This window comes from Myotis yumanensis, unplaced genomic scaffold (genome assembly GCF_028538775.1).
Source record: "Myotis yumanensis isolate MYYU_CA2020_CCGP unplaced genomic scaffold, mMyoYum1.0.hap1 SCAF_18, whole genome shotgun sequence".
NCBI classification, from domain to species: Eukaryota; Metazoa; Chordata; class Mammalia; order Chiroptera; family Vespertilionidae; genus Myotis; species Myotis yumanensis.
In genome coordinates this window covers 37,271,092-37,285,306 of record NW_027223769.1, presented here as the reverse complement: position 1 = coordinate 37,285,306, position 14,215 = coordinate 37,271,092, and the positions used below count along the sequence as shown (strand labels likewise).

Sequence of the window (14,215 nt, the reverse complement as noted above, 5' to 3'; positions counted from 1 at the left end):
CACAGCAACCTACACAACAAATTAGATAATCCCTCAGTACTTCTTTGTGTATCAACTAAAGTGCAATAGGGGCTGGAAGAAGAGGGGGTGGTAGAATGGAAGGCCATGCTAAAGACACGCTTTGCATCCTGGTCAGTTTGTTCCCACCAAGTCCCATCCAGCCCCTTGTAGAGAGGCACACGCAATGTATAGTAGTGGATTCGACCTGGCTTCCTGAAGCAAGTGTCTGGGAGTGCTACTTGGAAGATATAAGCCAGGACGATGGGGGATGGTCCGCTTCTACTTGTAAGATCCCACCGAATGGGACAACATACCAGCTGTGTCATTGAAAAACGGGTTCGATAGGTTTGGGGGGACTTCACAAGTGGGTGGAAGACTGCTTAAGGGATGCAAAGTTTCTGCATGTTGGGCCCTGAATGCATTGCTTCTCTGTAACCTTCCTAGCCTTGCCCTGCTCATGAAAAATCAGAAATCAGATTGGACAAGTGGCTGCAATGTAATTGTTCCAGGTAAAGGAAGTCAAAAGTCTTAAAGAGCAAGTGACTTTCTCCTGCTGTGGGATTTATACTGGGTCATCCTACTCTCTCACATTCTATCTTCCACCCAAGACTCAAAACAGCGTTACCTTTCACAGTCCACCATCCTCACAGGTTGTGGGATGTCCCTCTGCCCAGAGTGAGACTGTATATGCTCAGTCTTCTTTCCTATGTGCCCCACAGTCTGTCACAGCCCTCACCGAACTGTTTGTCATCACTTTTGTCTATAATTGCTTGGATTTCCTTGCTCCTAGAGTTTATTTTCAACCCAGAAGCCAGGATGATGTGTTTCAAATAGAAGTCTGATTGTGTCATCCTCTGCCCAACATTCTTACTCCCTCTGTCACTCAAAGTAAAAACCCAAATCCTAGTAATGGCCTAGAAGACCCTATACCAATGGTTCTCACATGAACAGGAAATTAACACAATCTAGGGAGGCTTAAAACAAACAAGAAACAGTGTCTCCTGCTACACCCCAAACCATAGACCAATCACTGGAGCCATTCTTTATTTTTTAAAGGTTCCCCAGGTGATTCTTTTTTATGTGATAATTATGGCAAGTTTTGAACTTAGACAAAATAACACATTGACCTCCGTGTACCCATAACCCACCCCCTACATCTCTCAACCCACGGCCAGCACTGCTCCCTCCGCAGCCCCATCCACTGTCTGCATCATGCACTGCTATGCAGCAAATCCCAAACAGCATCTCATTCCAGCCATAAATAGTTCAGTATGTAGCTGGAAAAGTTAAGGAATTTTAAAAAAACAGCATAACCACAATAGTATCAACCTAAGGAAAGAAATTAACAGCTATTGTGATCCACTGTGATGATGAAGAACCACCACCCGACACAGCCTGCCTCCCCTCTTTCCACTTGGACCTCATCTGCTCTTTCCCACGCTCATTCCCCCAACAGTCGCACTGGCTTCCCACAGTGTCCCCAGCACACTGGCTTCCTGGAGCCTTTGCACACACCGTTCTCTCTGGCTGGATGCTCACGTGGACACACAGCTCCTTCCCTCGCCCACTGTCATCCCCGGTGACGTCTTCTTGGCTACTTTGCTCAAACCTGTAGTTCAACACTGTCCCTACCCCCCTTTCCTGCTTCTTTTTATCCATTTCACTTAAGTAGGTGCCCAGATACTCACTGAGTTAATAAAACCATATCCCCATCAGAATATAACTCTATGAAAGAGAAGGTGCCACATAAATATTTGCTGAATAAATGCATAAGTGATTGACTCAACATGATTATTATTAATATTATCCCTCCATGTGAGCCAGGGACATAAGATAAAGCATAGGAGGTCAAATAAATAGATACTCTATTTCATAAAGCTCAGAGAAAAATAAAAAAAAATTGTAAACATAAAAAAGTGGGAATGATTCATAAGTAAGACATTCACAGTGAGCGCTTCATAAAAGCTAGGGTGTAGGAAAGAAAACCCTAAGCTCTTCCCAGCAGAAAGAACAACTGCTCTCTTTTATTAACAGTTCCTTGGGTTGCTTGTACCATAGCATAAGCCAGGTTGGTCAAAAGGGGTATCATCATTCACTCTTAAAGAAAGAGTTGTGTCTAGCTCTGGTGTGGTTCAGTGGTTGAGTGTCAACATATGAACCACGAGGTCATGCCCGGGGTTGTGGGCTCGATCCCCAGTGTGGGGTGTGCAGAAGGCAGCCGATCAATGATTCTCATGTTTGATGTTTCTATCTCTCTCTCCCTCTCCCTTCCTCTCGCTGAAATCAATAAAAAAACGTTTGTTTGTTTTTTAAAAAGAAACAGTTGCAATATACTGGTCAAAGTGTGTGTATACAGTTTTGGGGAAACCCTCTATAATGATAGATGTCTATAGATTGACTCATCCCACCCAGAAACATTAAATTAAAATAAGCATTGTTTCCATGTGCCAATTGCCACAAGTTGACCCAACAGAACTTTCCTTTGCTGGCTTGGAGAAAGTTGAAAAAAAGTGGGTCTTCTCCCTCTCTCTTGGATTAACTGCTAAAACATTGTTATCCACGTCCAGCTGCTCATTTGCATGGCCTTGTGCTCTTGAAATCTGCTGGGTGAGTAGAAGGTGTGCTTGCCAGTGGAGCTAAGCAAGGACAACTGGTCTACCTAAGCATGCAAGAAGCAGAACCTGGCCTTGTACGCTTGCAATGTCGCCAAAACCGCCAGTAAGTTTGTAAACACCATAAACCATGTTGCGATGTTCACAGCATATGTCTCTTATTGTCGAGAACTCTTGTGCGAGTAGGAGTGGAGTCTACTCCTTCAAATATTTTTTTATACAATAGTTATGGCATCCAATTATACAATAGTAATTGTGAATAATTATACCAAACCCCAGTCTGTTTTATGACGACTTCGCACGCTGAGCTCATAGACTCTATATAAACACCATCTGCATCAGACATAAAACTCTGGGTTGTTCTCAGAACACAGGCTCTGACAAAATGGAGCTTATTTGTTCTGGGGCCGAGCTGTTTCACGGCTGACGCTGGGACCCCCAAACTGGACGAGTCCAGAGATCTCCTCCTTCACAGGCTGTGTTCTGGCTTCTTGGACCTGAGGCCTAGTCACCTGTGTGCTCAGGTGCATTGCAGGAATCAGGGACCATGTGCCCAGACCTCAGAAACGCTTCTGCAGAGCTTTAGTTTAGCGCTGAGCAGGTGCAACGGCCCTGCCGCTTTCTGTTCATTTGCTCTATGTGCAGCGATGACTTCAGCACCTGAACTTGGCCAAGAGTGGAGCCTCCTGAATTTCCTTTGGTTATATGCTCCGGGGGCATGTGGGTCCTGGGCTTTTCCTCCAGAAAACCTCACAGGAAGCTTTCTCACTGATGAGATCTCTCACTTATGTAAAAGGTTTTAACAATTAAAGAGAAGAGCAACTTGCCCAGCCCGTGTTGCTCAGTGGTTGAGTGTTGACCTATGAACCAGGAGGTCACGGTTTGATTCCTGGTCAGGAAACATGCCTGGGTTGCAGGCTTGATCCCCAGTAGGGGGCGTGCAGGGGGCAGCTGATCAATGATTCTTTCTCATCATTGATGTTTCTATGTCTCTCTCCAGCTCCCTTTTTCTCTTAAATCAATAAATATATATATATATATATATTTTTTAAAAAGAACAACTTAAAAAAAGATCACTGATCTCTGAAGTTTAGGGTTCAAGAATTTAAACCTCTATACACAATTATCTAAACTATTCAAGAATCTGACCTTCCTGATATGAACACAGTACACATTTTGTCCCCAACAGACAAATAAATTGTTCTTTGGCAAGAAACACACTTGCCTACAAATAAATAGAAATTTCCTCAGAGGAATGAAGCCAGCCCAAGAAAGAGAATCAGTGTCCTTTCTAAAAGGGCATCCGTTTTGACTGGTTGCTTGTGTCTAGCAGCTGGTTGAGCCCAAGAAGCACATTTTGGGGATTTTGAAGATCTATTGCCATCTTTTTAGTATATTTAAATCTTGAAGATTTCCCCTGACCATAGTCCCGATCTCCTGGCTAACCAAGATTTTAAGATATAAACTATGAGAAGACACACTTTTTTTTTGTAAGAAATTGCTACCTCCAAATAACATAGGCAACAATGAGTTGTTTTCTACATGCAAAAGGATTATGCATCTCCTCCATGGAATTATACTCTACTTCCCAGAGAACTATAGCTGGACTCACATTTGTTGGGCCAAAGTATTCTAATCATTATAAAGTCGCATGCTAGGAATGCCAGCATTTGGGCACAATTTATAAAAATGTTATTATGGAGAAAATGGTGCCATTCTTCCCAGGTAACTGTCCAAACAGCCAAATGGATGTCTTAATTTGGCATCCCGAAAAAGCCCACCAGAGGCCAGACTCTATGGAGGTCATTTCCTCCCATGCTATTATTTGTCCCCCGGGAGTCCCCATACTCAATACCAATGACAGAGGAGAGGACTACACATGGGCAGAAAGGTCGAGGGTGGACCAGCAGGCCTGAATGATCCAGACTAAGATCTTGCATCAACTTCGCAAATGACCAATTAAGACAGGTTTTGAACTTGGCATCACTTTCCCTCATTGTGTCAAACTGAAAATTCAGGCCCTCTCTGCATGTCACAGGGATGGCATATGAGGAGGAATGGTACCGAAAGAATCCTAATTGGGAATATATCTTTGGATGCAAGGCAAACTGGCCAGAAACCCAAAGTAGGCCCCACGAGTCTGAAAATAAACCTGGGACCTGGATCGCAAAATAACCACGACTCTGTTGACTCTCGATTAGTCACTCAAGCACCTTGTCAAGGAAAACTTCCTCCGAGGATTCGTTCACTAGACTGCTCATGCCTGGTGCGCTGGGTGAATATGTTAGAATTGTTCATCCTTTCTATTCAGTCTCAGCAAGTGACTCTTTGCAAGGGAGCGTCAGCGGTCTGTTCATTTAACGTCAAGACAGCCCAACCGGCGTGGCTCAGTGGCTGAGTTTCAATCTATGAACCAGAAGGTTATGGTTAGATTCCCGATCAGAGCGCACGCCCAGGTTGTGGGCTTGATCCCCAGTGGGGGGCATGCAGGAGGCAGCTGATCAATGATTCTCTCTCATCATTGATGTTTCTGTCTCCCTCTCCCTTCCTCCCTCTGAAATCAACAAAAATATATTCTAAAAATAATAATAAAGACAATAATAAAATCTTGTGGACAGAGGAGGAAGGATTAGAGGTCCTCACGGCTGCATTTGCTTTGACAAGTGGCGGCCCGTGGAAGCACACAGCCCCCTTAGCAAGGGGTGTGGCCTTGGAGGTGGAGTGGGACCTCGGGAAGCAGTACCAGGGTGGCTCCTGCGTCATCGCTTAGGGCAGTGGTCGGCAAACTCATTAATCCACAGGGCCAAATATCAACAGGACGATTGAAATTTCTTTTGAGAGCCAAATTTTCTAAACTTAAACTATATAGGTAGGTACACTGTTATTAACTTAATTAGGGTCCTCCTAAAGCTTAGGCCAAAGAGCCGCATGTGGCTCTCGAGCCGCAGTTTGCCGCCCACGGGCTTAGGGAGATGCATCCCCCATTCTTTCATTGATCCCCCGTCCCCCACGTGGATTCACCGGACTCTGAAATCATGCAAAGGAGGCACGCCTACCTGGCGCTCACCCATCTCGATCTTCCTGCAAACCTTTTTCTTAAAGACAAACAAACAAACATGTGAGCACTATTACACGTTGGCACGTTTGTGGCACCTCCAGTCCCACGCGTTGAACACAAGTCAAAGCTGTTCACCCGAGTACAGCATCATTGCAGAGAGGCCGTGTCGGAGGAGCCACAGCTGGAGGTGCTCACACCGGAAGGAAGCGCCGTGTGGATTCCGCCCATTGACGGCCTTGGCGGGGCTCAGCGCCTGGCCGGCCATGGGGACAGCGTGGATTAATGACGGTCTTTGCCATTGCGATGGACTGCTGTCACCTACGCCTGCGTGTCACCTACCTCTCTCACACACGTATTGATTGATCCGTCCTATAGGCGAACACAGGACCGACGTCACGCTTTCAAATGTATGGGGATGTCAGACATGTGCCAATTTGAGGTCCATGACCTCCCAGGAGACCTAGAGTGGGAAGAGTTCCCTTCCAGTTCCGACGGCGCCTCTCCTCCACAGAGATGCTGGAACCAGTCCCCACGCCCTCTGTGCCTCAGTTTCCCAAAGTGTCACAGGAGGTGAACTCCTGCCCACTCTCGCGCGGGAGCCCAGTAGGGCTATCGGCAGAAAACGGCTTGGGAAGAGGACAGAGCACTGCACAGACGCGAGGGATAACGAGGCGTTTTACAAAAGAGCATTATTCCTTTGCTAAGACGCGTGCATCGCGCCCACCTTCCTGCCTGTGAAGGTTCTGCTTTGAAATTAAATTGAGACCATAGCCGACACCCTCCCAGGGCGGCCTGAGGTTCACTCCGCAGCAAAGCCAGGGCTTCTTTTCATTATCCATCGCATCGAGTTCAAGCACCCAGAGGCACTTTTCACCAGCGGTGAGCAGAGCTGCCCTCACAGCACAGAAACACAGAAAACCATCTCCCTCGCCACGCTGATGGGAGGGTGAGGCTGGCTCTACAGTTGGTACCCAAAAGGGCCTTGATCCGGCTGTCGGTGGCCTGTTCTTGCACCAGGACGATGGGAGCGGTGAGAGAGAGAGAGAGAGAGCATGAAGCCAAAGCTTTAGTTATGCCTGTGAATCGTGAAAATCAGTATTTTCTTTTTTTTCTTAACCTTAAAAAAATTAATCTTCACCTGAGGATATTTTTCCATTGATTTTTAGAGAGAGAATAGAAGGGAGAGTGACAGAGAGAGAAACATCGACGTGAGAGAGACACACCGACGGGTTCCCTTTGAGTCTGCAACCCAGGCGCGTGCCCTTGACCGGAATCAAATCCCGGACCCTTCTGTCCGCAGTCTGAGGCTCTTTCCATTGAGCCAAACCAGCGAGGGCAAAAAGGTCCATTTTCAAATCAGAATCCTGTTCCATGTTTTCTTTCAGCCTGTAGTGCCCAGGGGAGCCTCCGTTGTTGGAAGTAAGTTAAAATCCTCTCTGCATTCGCTCACCCCTGGTCCATTCGCTATGTTCTCTATGGTGGTGGGATGGTGCCCCTACTTTCAACGTGAATATTTTCTCTCCTGCTCTGCTCTGTCTGGAGATAGTTCCTAGTTCTACCAAGATAGGACTTCCTCTCCTACTGAAATCCTACCCGCCCCTCCGGGCACATCTTAAAGGCCAGGAATCCCATGCAACTTCCCCCAACACTCCTACCCAATTGCAATCTCTTCCCTTTCCAAATACATTTCAATTTTCTCAAATTATACTAAACACACACACACACACACACACACACACACACACACAAAACACAACCACCCCCCATTTGTTTTCTGTCTTTTGTTGGCACATGAATCATTTTGTCTGGTGGGTACATGTCTCCACTGCAATAAAGAAAAATCAAGGCTCCTTAAGGTCACTGAGCAACACACACACACACACACACACACACACACCCCTGTAGGATCCCGATCAACAAGAGTCGAACCCATTCACCAGCTTCGAGATTCAGGGCTAGCGTCTGTCCTCGGGGCTACCACTTCAGCTAGTCGGCAACACTAGCTACAGTTCAAGGAATGAGGAGAAAAAGGCAGCGTTAATATTTTCTAAGAAGACTCTAATCTGGTGTGTGTATGTGTGCGGTGTCCCCAGTAAGGCACATTTCTTATAAATGCGCATTATTGGATGGGTAAACTCTACAAAGATGAGGCTACATCTCAGAATTCGTTTTTCTTTACCTTCTATTATTAGCTAATACGAATATCATGGAGATGTCCTTACCTTTCTAACACCTCAGCCTAGACTCTTAAAGTCTATCATCTTAGACTTTTTAAAATGTATTTTTTATTGACTCGATTGGGGTGACATTGGTTAATAAACTTGACTTGGGGTGGTGAATGCACAATACAACATACAGATGATGTAGTATAGAATGATGCCCCTGAAACCTACATTATTTTATATTAGTCACTGCCTACTTAGCCTAGTTACTTTCACTATTGTGTGTGTGTGTGTGTGTGTGTGTGTGTGTGTCTCTACTTTGGAGAAAAATGAAATCCTTAAAGCAAACCAGGAATTCTAGAGTGAGAGACTGCACGCCCAAGCTGCGTCATATCCAATTAACTCAGATTGCCTGGATTATTCGGTTAGCGCATGGAAGATCAATAAATATGGGGGAAACCACCCCACTTTCCCATCCGACGCTGGTGGGTCTGCGGCGGCTCATGCTCCTGTGATGTGTGAGCCGAGGCCCAGGCAGGCAGGTGGTGCACAGACACCATTCAAACTTGGCCTATTCAATCGCAAGCCCTCTAACTCCCCATTCATGCATAGCAAAACACCATCTGGTCCTATTTTGCCTCCAGCAATCACAGCTGACCAAAAAAAACGATAATAACAGCTGTTGCAAGACAAAAGCCAAACAAAGGCGGTGGGGGTGGGGAGAGTGGGGGGGGGGGGGGGGGCAAGGTTAGATTGAAGTCCAGTGCTGAGAAGACAAAAAAAAAAGCTCCATGAGGTGAGAAAGGGGAGAGAGACCTGAAGCCCACTGAATTCACATGGGCAGAGGACTTCTGCTCACCCTTGAGCTAGGAATCCGTTTGTCGCGAAGGCCTTCCAACTCCCATCAGGTGGTAGCCGACCGCAGAAATGATGCCACAACAAAGGCATTTAAGCTTTTGTTCTTGGAAGTCAGGAACTAATGACCCCGTGTCAGCTACAAAGGAAACCTCCGTCGGTTATTTCATCCTACGGCATCCAGGTTAATGCAAGAGAGAGAACGTGTTTAGCCAGAGTAATAAAATGATGTGCCCACGGCAGGGGGGGACAGAGAAGGTGTGTGATGGAGGTGGAGGGGGCGGGAGGGCCTTGCTCATGATTGTGGACACTTCAGGGGGGAGGCTTGAAGGCCACTGAGGCGCCCCACTAATCGGCTTCCACATTTCTCAGGCCTACTTCTCAGCACCCCGATTTCCTTCCGACCTGTAACAACAACAAACAGTCCACCGCCTTCTTACTTTCAAGGCACCAGGAACACATGTACAGATAGAAATCCAAGTTGATGCACCATAGTCTCAGTGAGTCCTGAGAAGAAGAATTCGGTCCCAAGTCTGGGGGAAATTCTTTTCATGATTCAAGCCTTTGGGTGTTCTATAACAGATAGTTTTGCCTGATGAATAATTTTTGAAACTGGAGGGGACGGAACTATGTTCCCCCCCTTGACATGGGCCATCAGTGGCTTCGCAGCATTTAATCAAATGTGATCAAACCCAAGATTTAGAAAGTCATTTAATAGATGTTACAGCACCTGCTTCTAACTGCAAACAGTCGAACACAGACTTCACTTGCAATTAAGCCTTATCACTAGTGACACTTTTTCCCCCCCAGCAATACTTCATGGGTTTTCAAAGTGACAATTACAGAACTAATACACAATTACTGTCACATGGAGTCCGCCAATTAATTCTGAAGACATTTGTCTAAAGGTTTCACAACAGAATATAAAATGGCTCTTATTGTTCTGTAACATTCGTCTCGATCCTCAGAGAACCTTCCGCCCGTCGGTTCTGCTTCTGATGGATCTGTGTGGGGTGCACTGGCCCCCTCGTAGATGGGATGAGGCGTCGTCCGAAACCCGCACACTGATACCTGTCAACTCATGCATCTTAGGAAAAGCTTCCATTTAGACATACATTTCTCTACAGCAAGAAATCTATAAATTTATAATTAGAATCGCTTGCTGTTCAATATTTGTACATTCTACAGAGGAGAGGATTATGAAATATTAAAAGCCGGATTCATTATTCATTGCCCACAACATACAGTAAATATTCTTTGAGAGGCAACAACTTGGAGGCATCCAGAGTCCATTATTTTTTTAGTGCTTCGCACCCAGTAACTATGGCCCCGGCTCCTCACACCCTCGTTTGTGTGTGTGTTTGTTTTTTTTTCCCTCCAGATGAGGGTCTGGTCAGGCTTGACACTTGCTGTTTTTTAATTTTCATTTTATCATAAGCAGTGGAAGACTGTTGCCAGTGGTAATTTGCAATTTTTATCAAGACCTCTTCATTATAGCTTCTGACACGACAGATGCTGTAATTAATCATGCAAGACAACTGGGGATCGTGGTCACAGTGTTCTCCAAGAGGAGCCATCAGGAGCGAGGAGAGGGGGGACGACATGGGCACTGAAATCATTATTTTGGCTGAAGAATTAGCATGGGTTTTAAGAGCAATCGCCACACCAGACCAGCCCGCCCTCGCCCCCTCAGAGAAGACGTGCGCTTTTTCCTCTCTACTTACCCTCCATCCTTGCCCCTTAACACAAACATCATCACAAAACCCTTTCCAAAGTATGTTTTGTTGCTGTTTTTTTTTTTTCCAAGGGCCCTGGTTTGGGGCCAGGCCGTCCACATCCTTCGCTCTGATATCCCATTTCCGGTTGAAAATGGGAGACAATCTTGAGCTTCAGTACAAGTTGGTACGTGGCCTACTTCCCCCTGCGACACGTATTCAAGGAACCAAAAGGGAAACGTGACAGATCATTTTATTTGAAAAGTGAACAGTTTCCGGGTTGTTGCATCAAAATACAGCCCACGGTCTTTACTGAAATGTGTTTATTCTATAGCAAGATAAAAGCATTTTTTTTTTGTTTTAGTTAAGCAAAATACAAACAACTCAATTGCTGCTATCGTAACTCATAAAAAAGTATAAAACAGCGTAAAAACACAATAAGCAACGTAGCAATGAATGGTTTGTGTCACCAGTGTTTACGTTAAAGCCTCATGTATGAAAACTTTACAACACATGATAGGAAAACGTACAACTTGGAAAGAAAATATTTACATTGATTATTCCGATGCGGTGCGCCTGTTAAATATTCTACCAGTATTACATCATAATAAAAACTCTCGCTTTTTTTTTTTTTAAATCTTAACTTTTGTAATAACTGCTTTCATTTAAGTTCATTTCCCTTTTAAAAATACAGTGTTTTTATTTTTTCGAAACTTGTCACTCAAAACACAGAATATAATATTCACATTCTTTCCCTCTAATTGGAATGGATATAATGGGCTAACGGTGGTCATAGATATTGTTTGATTTGGAGAAGTCGTGAGTAAAAAGTGGAAATGAGTCAACACTTGAATCTAACCACTTGCTTTTTTTTTTTTCTTTTTCTGGAGATAGTTAGGAAAAAAAAAAATAAGACCTTTGGCAAAAGTCTGTGATTTACATTATTATTTTTTTTTATGACAAAAAAATGCCATCGACTATTCATGTCATACAAATGTTTGTATGACACGAGAATATCTTCCTATTCAGGTAGTTACAACTGTGCTTTTAATTTGGGGGGGAAGGGGGTTCATGAGTTCCCGTCGCCTGGAAGTGCGGTCCAGTCACTTAAATGGAGACATAAGGCCATGTCCTGTGACTCAGAGAGGCCCCTGTGTCGTCCTTGGTAGGCCCCAGGATTCATGAAACGGTGTGATTCACATATCGTAGGTACAGCCTGAATAAATTAAAAAAAGGCATCACATAACAGAGCACAGCTTTTCTTGTGGGAAACCCCAGTGGCTTTTCGAGTCAGCTAGAGGATGCAGCTACGCTGTCGTTCTTATTGCCTATCTAATAGACACTTCAGAGGACCATGGGATCTGTGATGCGCGTCTGCAGGGCCGACACCGACCGCCCAGTCCCCGCCTCGGATAGTGGACCCTCCGCCGGCCTCCACGCGCCCGTCCGTCCGCCTGCCGCTGGCCGCGCGTCTTCAGAAAATACTGACCTGCGGCAGCACTGGAGTCTGTGTCTGGGACTGTATCTGCGACTGGTGCTGCGGCTGGGAGGCCGGCTGGGGGCTCCCGATGGCGGGGACGGGGGACGTCATCTGAGGGGCGCTGCCGGGCGAGTGCTGGCGCGGCGAAGGCTGCGACGGGTGCTGCATGTGCTGCAGCTGCTGCAGCTGCAGCTGCTGTTGGAGCTGCTGCTGGAGCTGCTGTTGGCTGAGCTGCTGTTGGCTGAGCTGCTGCTGCAGCTGCTGCTGGCTGAGCTGCTGCTGCAGGTGCTGCTGGAAATGCTGCTGCTGCATCTGCTGCTGGAGCTGCTGGTGCATCTGCTGCAACTGCAGCTGCTGCTGCTGGGTCTGCTGCTGCTGGAGCTGCTGCAGCTGCTGCTGCTGCTGCTGCTGCTGCTGCTGCTGCTGCTGCGGGGTCTGCACGGACGGGCTCACCTGCGTGGCGGACGCCGAGCCCACCAGGCCCGCGCCCAGGGAGCTGATCAGCGGCGCCCCAAGGTTCGACGGCATGCTGGCCGCAATGGTGACCGACGTGACGATCTGGTTCATGGGCAGTCTCATGGGTAAGGGCTTGGGAGCGATGGAGCGGGGGAGCGACTGCTGTTGCAGGGTCTGGGGCGGGGCGGCCGCCGACACCGCCCCGTGAGGAGGCAGCGGAGGGTTGAGGAGGAGGGAGGATGTCAGATTGGTGGACGCCAGGGTCTGCTGAACGGAACGAATGGTCTGGGCTTCCGCCGACTCAGCAGCCGCCTGCATTCCGGGAGGGAAAGTCCCAAGTATGAAAATGCACGTGTAGTTAACAGAGTTAAGCATTCTTTTCAGGATGGCCACCACGATGCACGCTCCCCCATCCCCAAGCCCTTGGCCCTGTGGCTTTTTAGCTCGTCCCCGGGATAGAATCACATTTCCCCCCTCTTGCCTGGGGCCGGCCTTGTGCCTCTGCTCTGCTGGACGGAATGTGGTGGAAGCGAGGTCTCAAGGGGCCTTAATACCCGTCCACACACACTACCTCTCAGAACTACCACTGCCAAGTGCGATGACACGTGCATGGCCCAGTTACCCCACTCAAGTGCCCGCCAACTGCCTGCCACCTATGGGAATGAGTCCATTCCCCCCTCACCCTGACCCTGCACCTCCACAGGCATTGTCAACAGATGAGCAGAACTAGTTGATCCTGCCCACCATGCCCTCAATCTGAAGAACCAACCAGTTAACTGGCACTCTCTGAGATCAACCCTTATCTTCTGAAGTCCCTGGCTTTGTAGCTGCTTGTTATGCAGCCATGCTGTAGGGATAGATGACTGATACACATATTGAAGAGCAACGATTCTTCAGCATGTAAGTCGGCACTAACCTCTCCATCAAATATTGACACGGAGTACAGACTGCCTGAGTACCAATCTACCTCTATGACTTCACAGCTCTGTGATTTGGGGCAAATTAATTCATCCGGCTGTTTCTCAGTGTCCATGTCTATAAAACGGTATCTGCCTTGTGTAGAGGTCGTGAGAACTAAATCATATGCGTGAGGCATTTTAGAACAGTGCCTGGCCCACAGGAAGCGTTGAGTAAACGTTAGCAGCTTTTATTAACAACCACAGCTACCAGAAAACACCAAAGCCAGGTATGTGCGTGATGATCGTAGAACAGTGCTCGCTTGGATATAAGAACAACATAACTGACTTCCTTAGAGGTACTCCATTGAAGTGCTTTACAGTGTGAGAAGTGGTTTAGTTTACCAAGCATTTGCAAAGAGTTCCGGAATTTACCAAAGCAGCCACGGGTGAGGGAAGGATGTTTAGAACTCTGTGACTGAATAATCTGTTATAAACAACCATCTGGGGCTCCGCCTAGAGAGAAACTACCTATTATATTCTGCACCGAAAACACAGAATTACCGCCTCAAAAATATATATCTTACTGATGCAACAGGGATTGGAGTGATTCCCTTTAAAGACTATATTTCCTCCTTATCCTTCACAGAACTAGAAGGTTTGGGAGACAGGGTGGTGGGGTCACCATGGAGCCATCGAGCTGATACCCACTCTCTTTAAATGATTTTGAATGTTCACGTCTGCATTTTTATTGCTCGGATTTATAAAATCTACTATTAGAAGGAACCTGACAAGTGACCTTACAGGTACAGACTAGCAATTTTCAATCTTTTTCATCTCCTGGCACACAAAAACTATTCCAAAAAATCGCGGCACACCGAAAACTAATATTTGCTGATCTGACAAAAAAAAAAAGGTATAATTTTGATTCATTCACACTGGATGGCTATTATTGTGTTGGCTGTCATTTTTTTCTTTTTC

General features: G+C 46.6%; 1 protein-coding gene across 1 annotated transcript in view; it reads right to left on the bottom strand.

Annotated features, from left to right (window-relative positions):
- Positions 1 to 10,638: 10,638 nt before the first annotated feature.
- TOX3 (TOX high mobility group box family member 3) overlaps positions 10,639 to 14,215 on the bottom strand; it is a 102,554-nt gene continuing 98,977 nt past the window's right edge. The window contains exon 7 of the mRNA XM_070398327.1: positions 10,639 to 12,650. Coding sequence (XP_070254428.1) covers positions 11,877 to 12,650 — 774 coding nt within the window. The 3' untranslated portion in view covers positions 10,639 to 11,876. The remainder of the gene's footprint in view (positions 12,651 to 14,215) is intronic.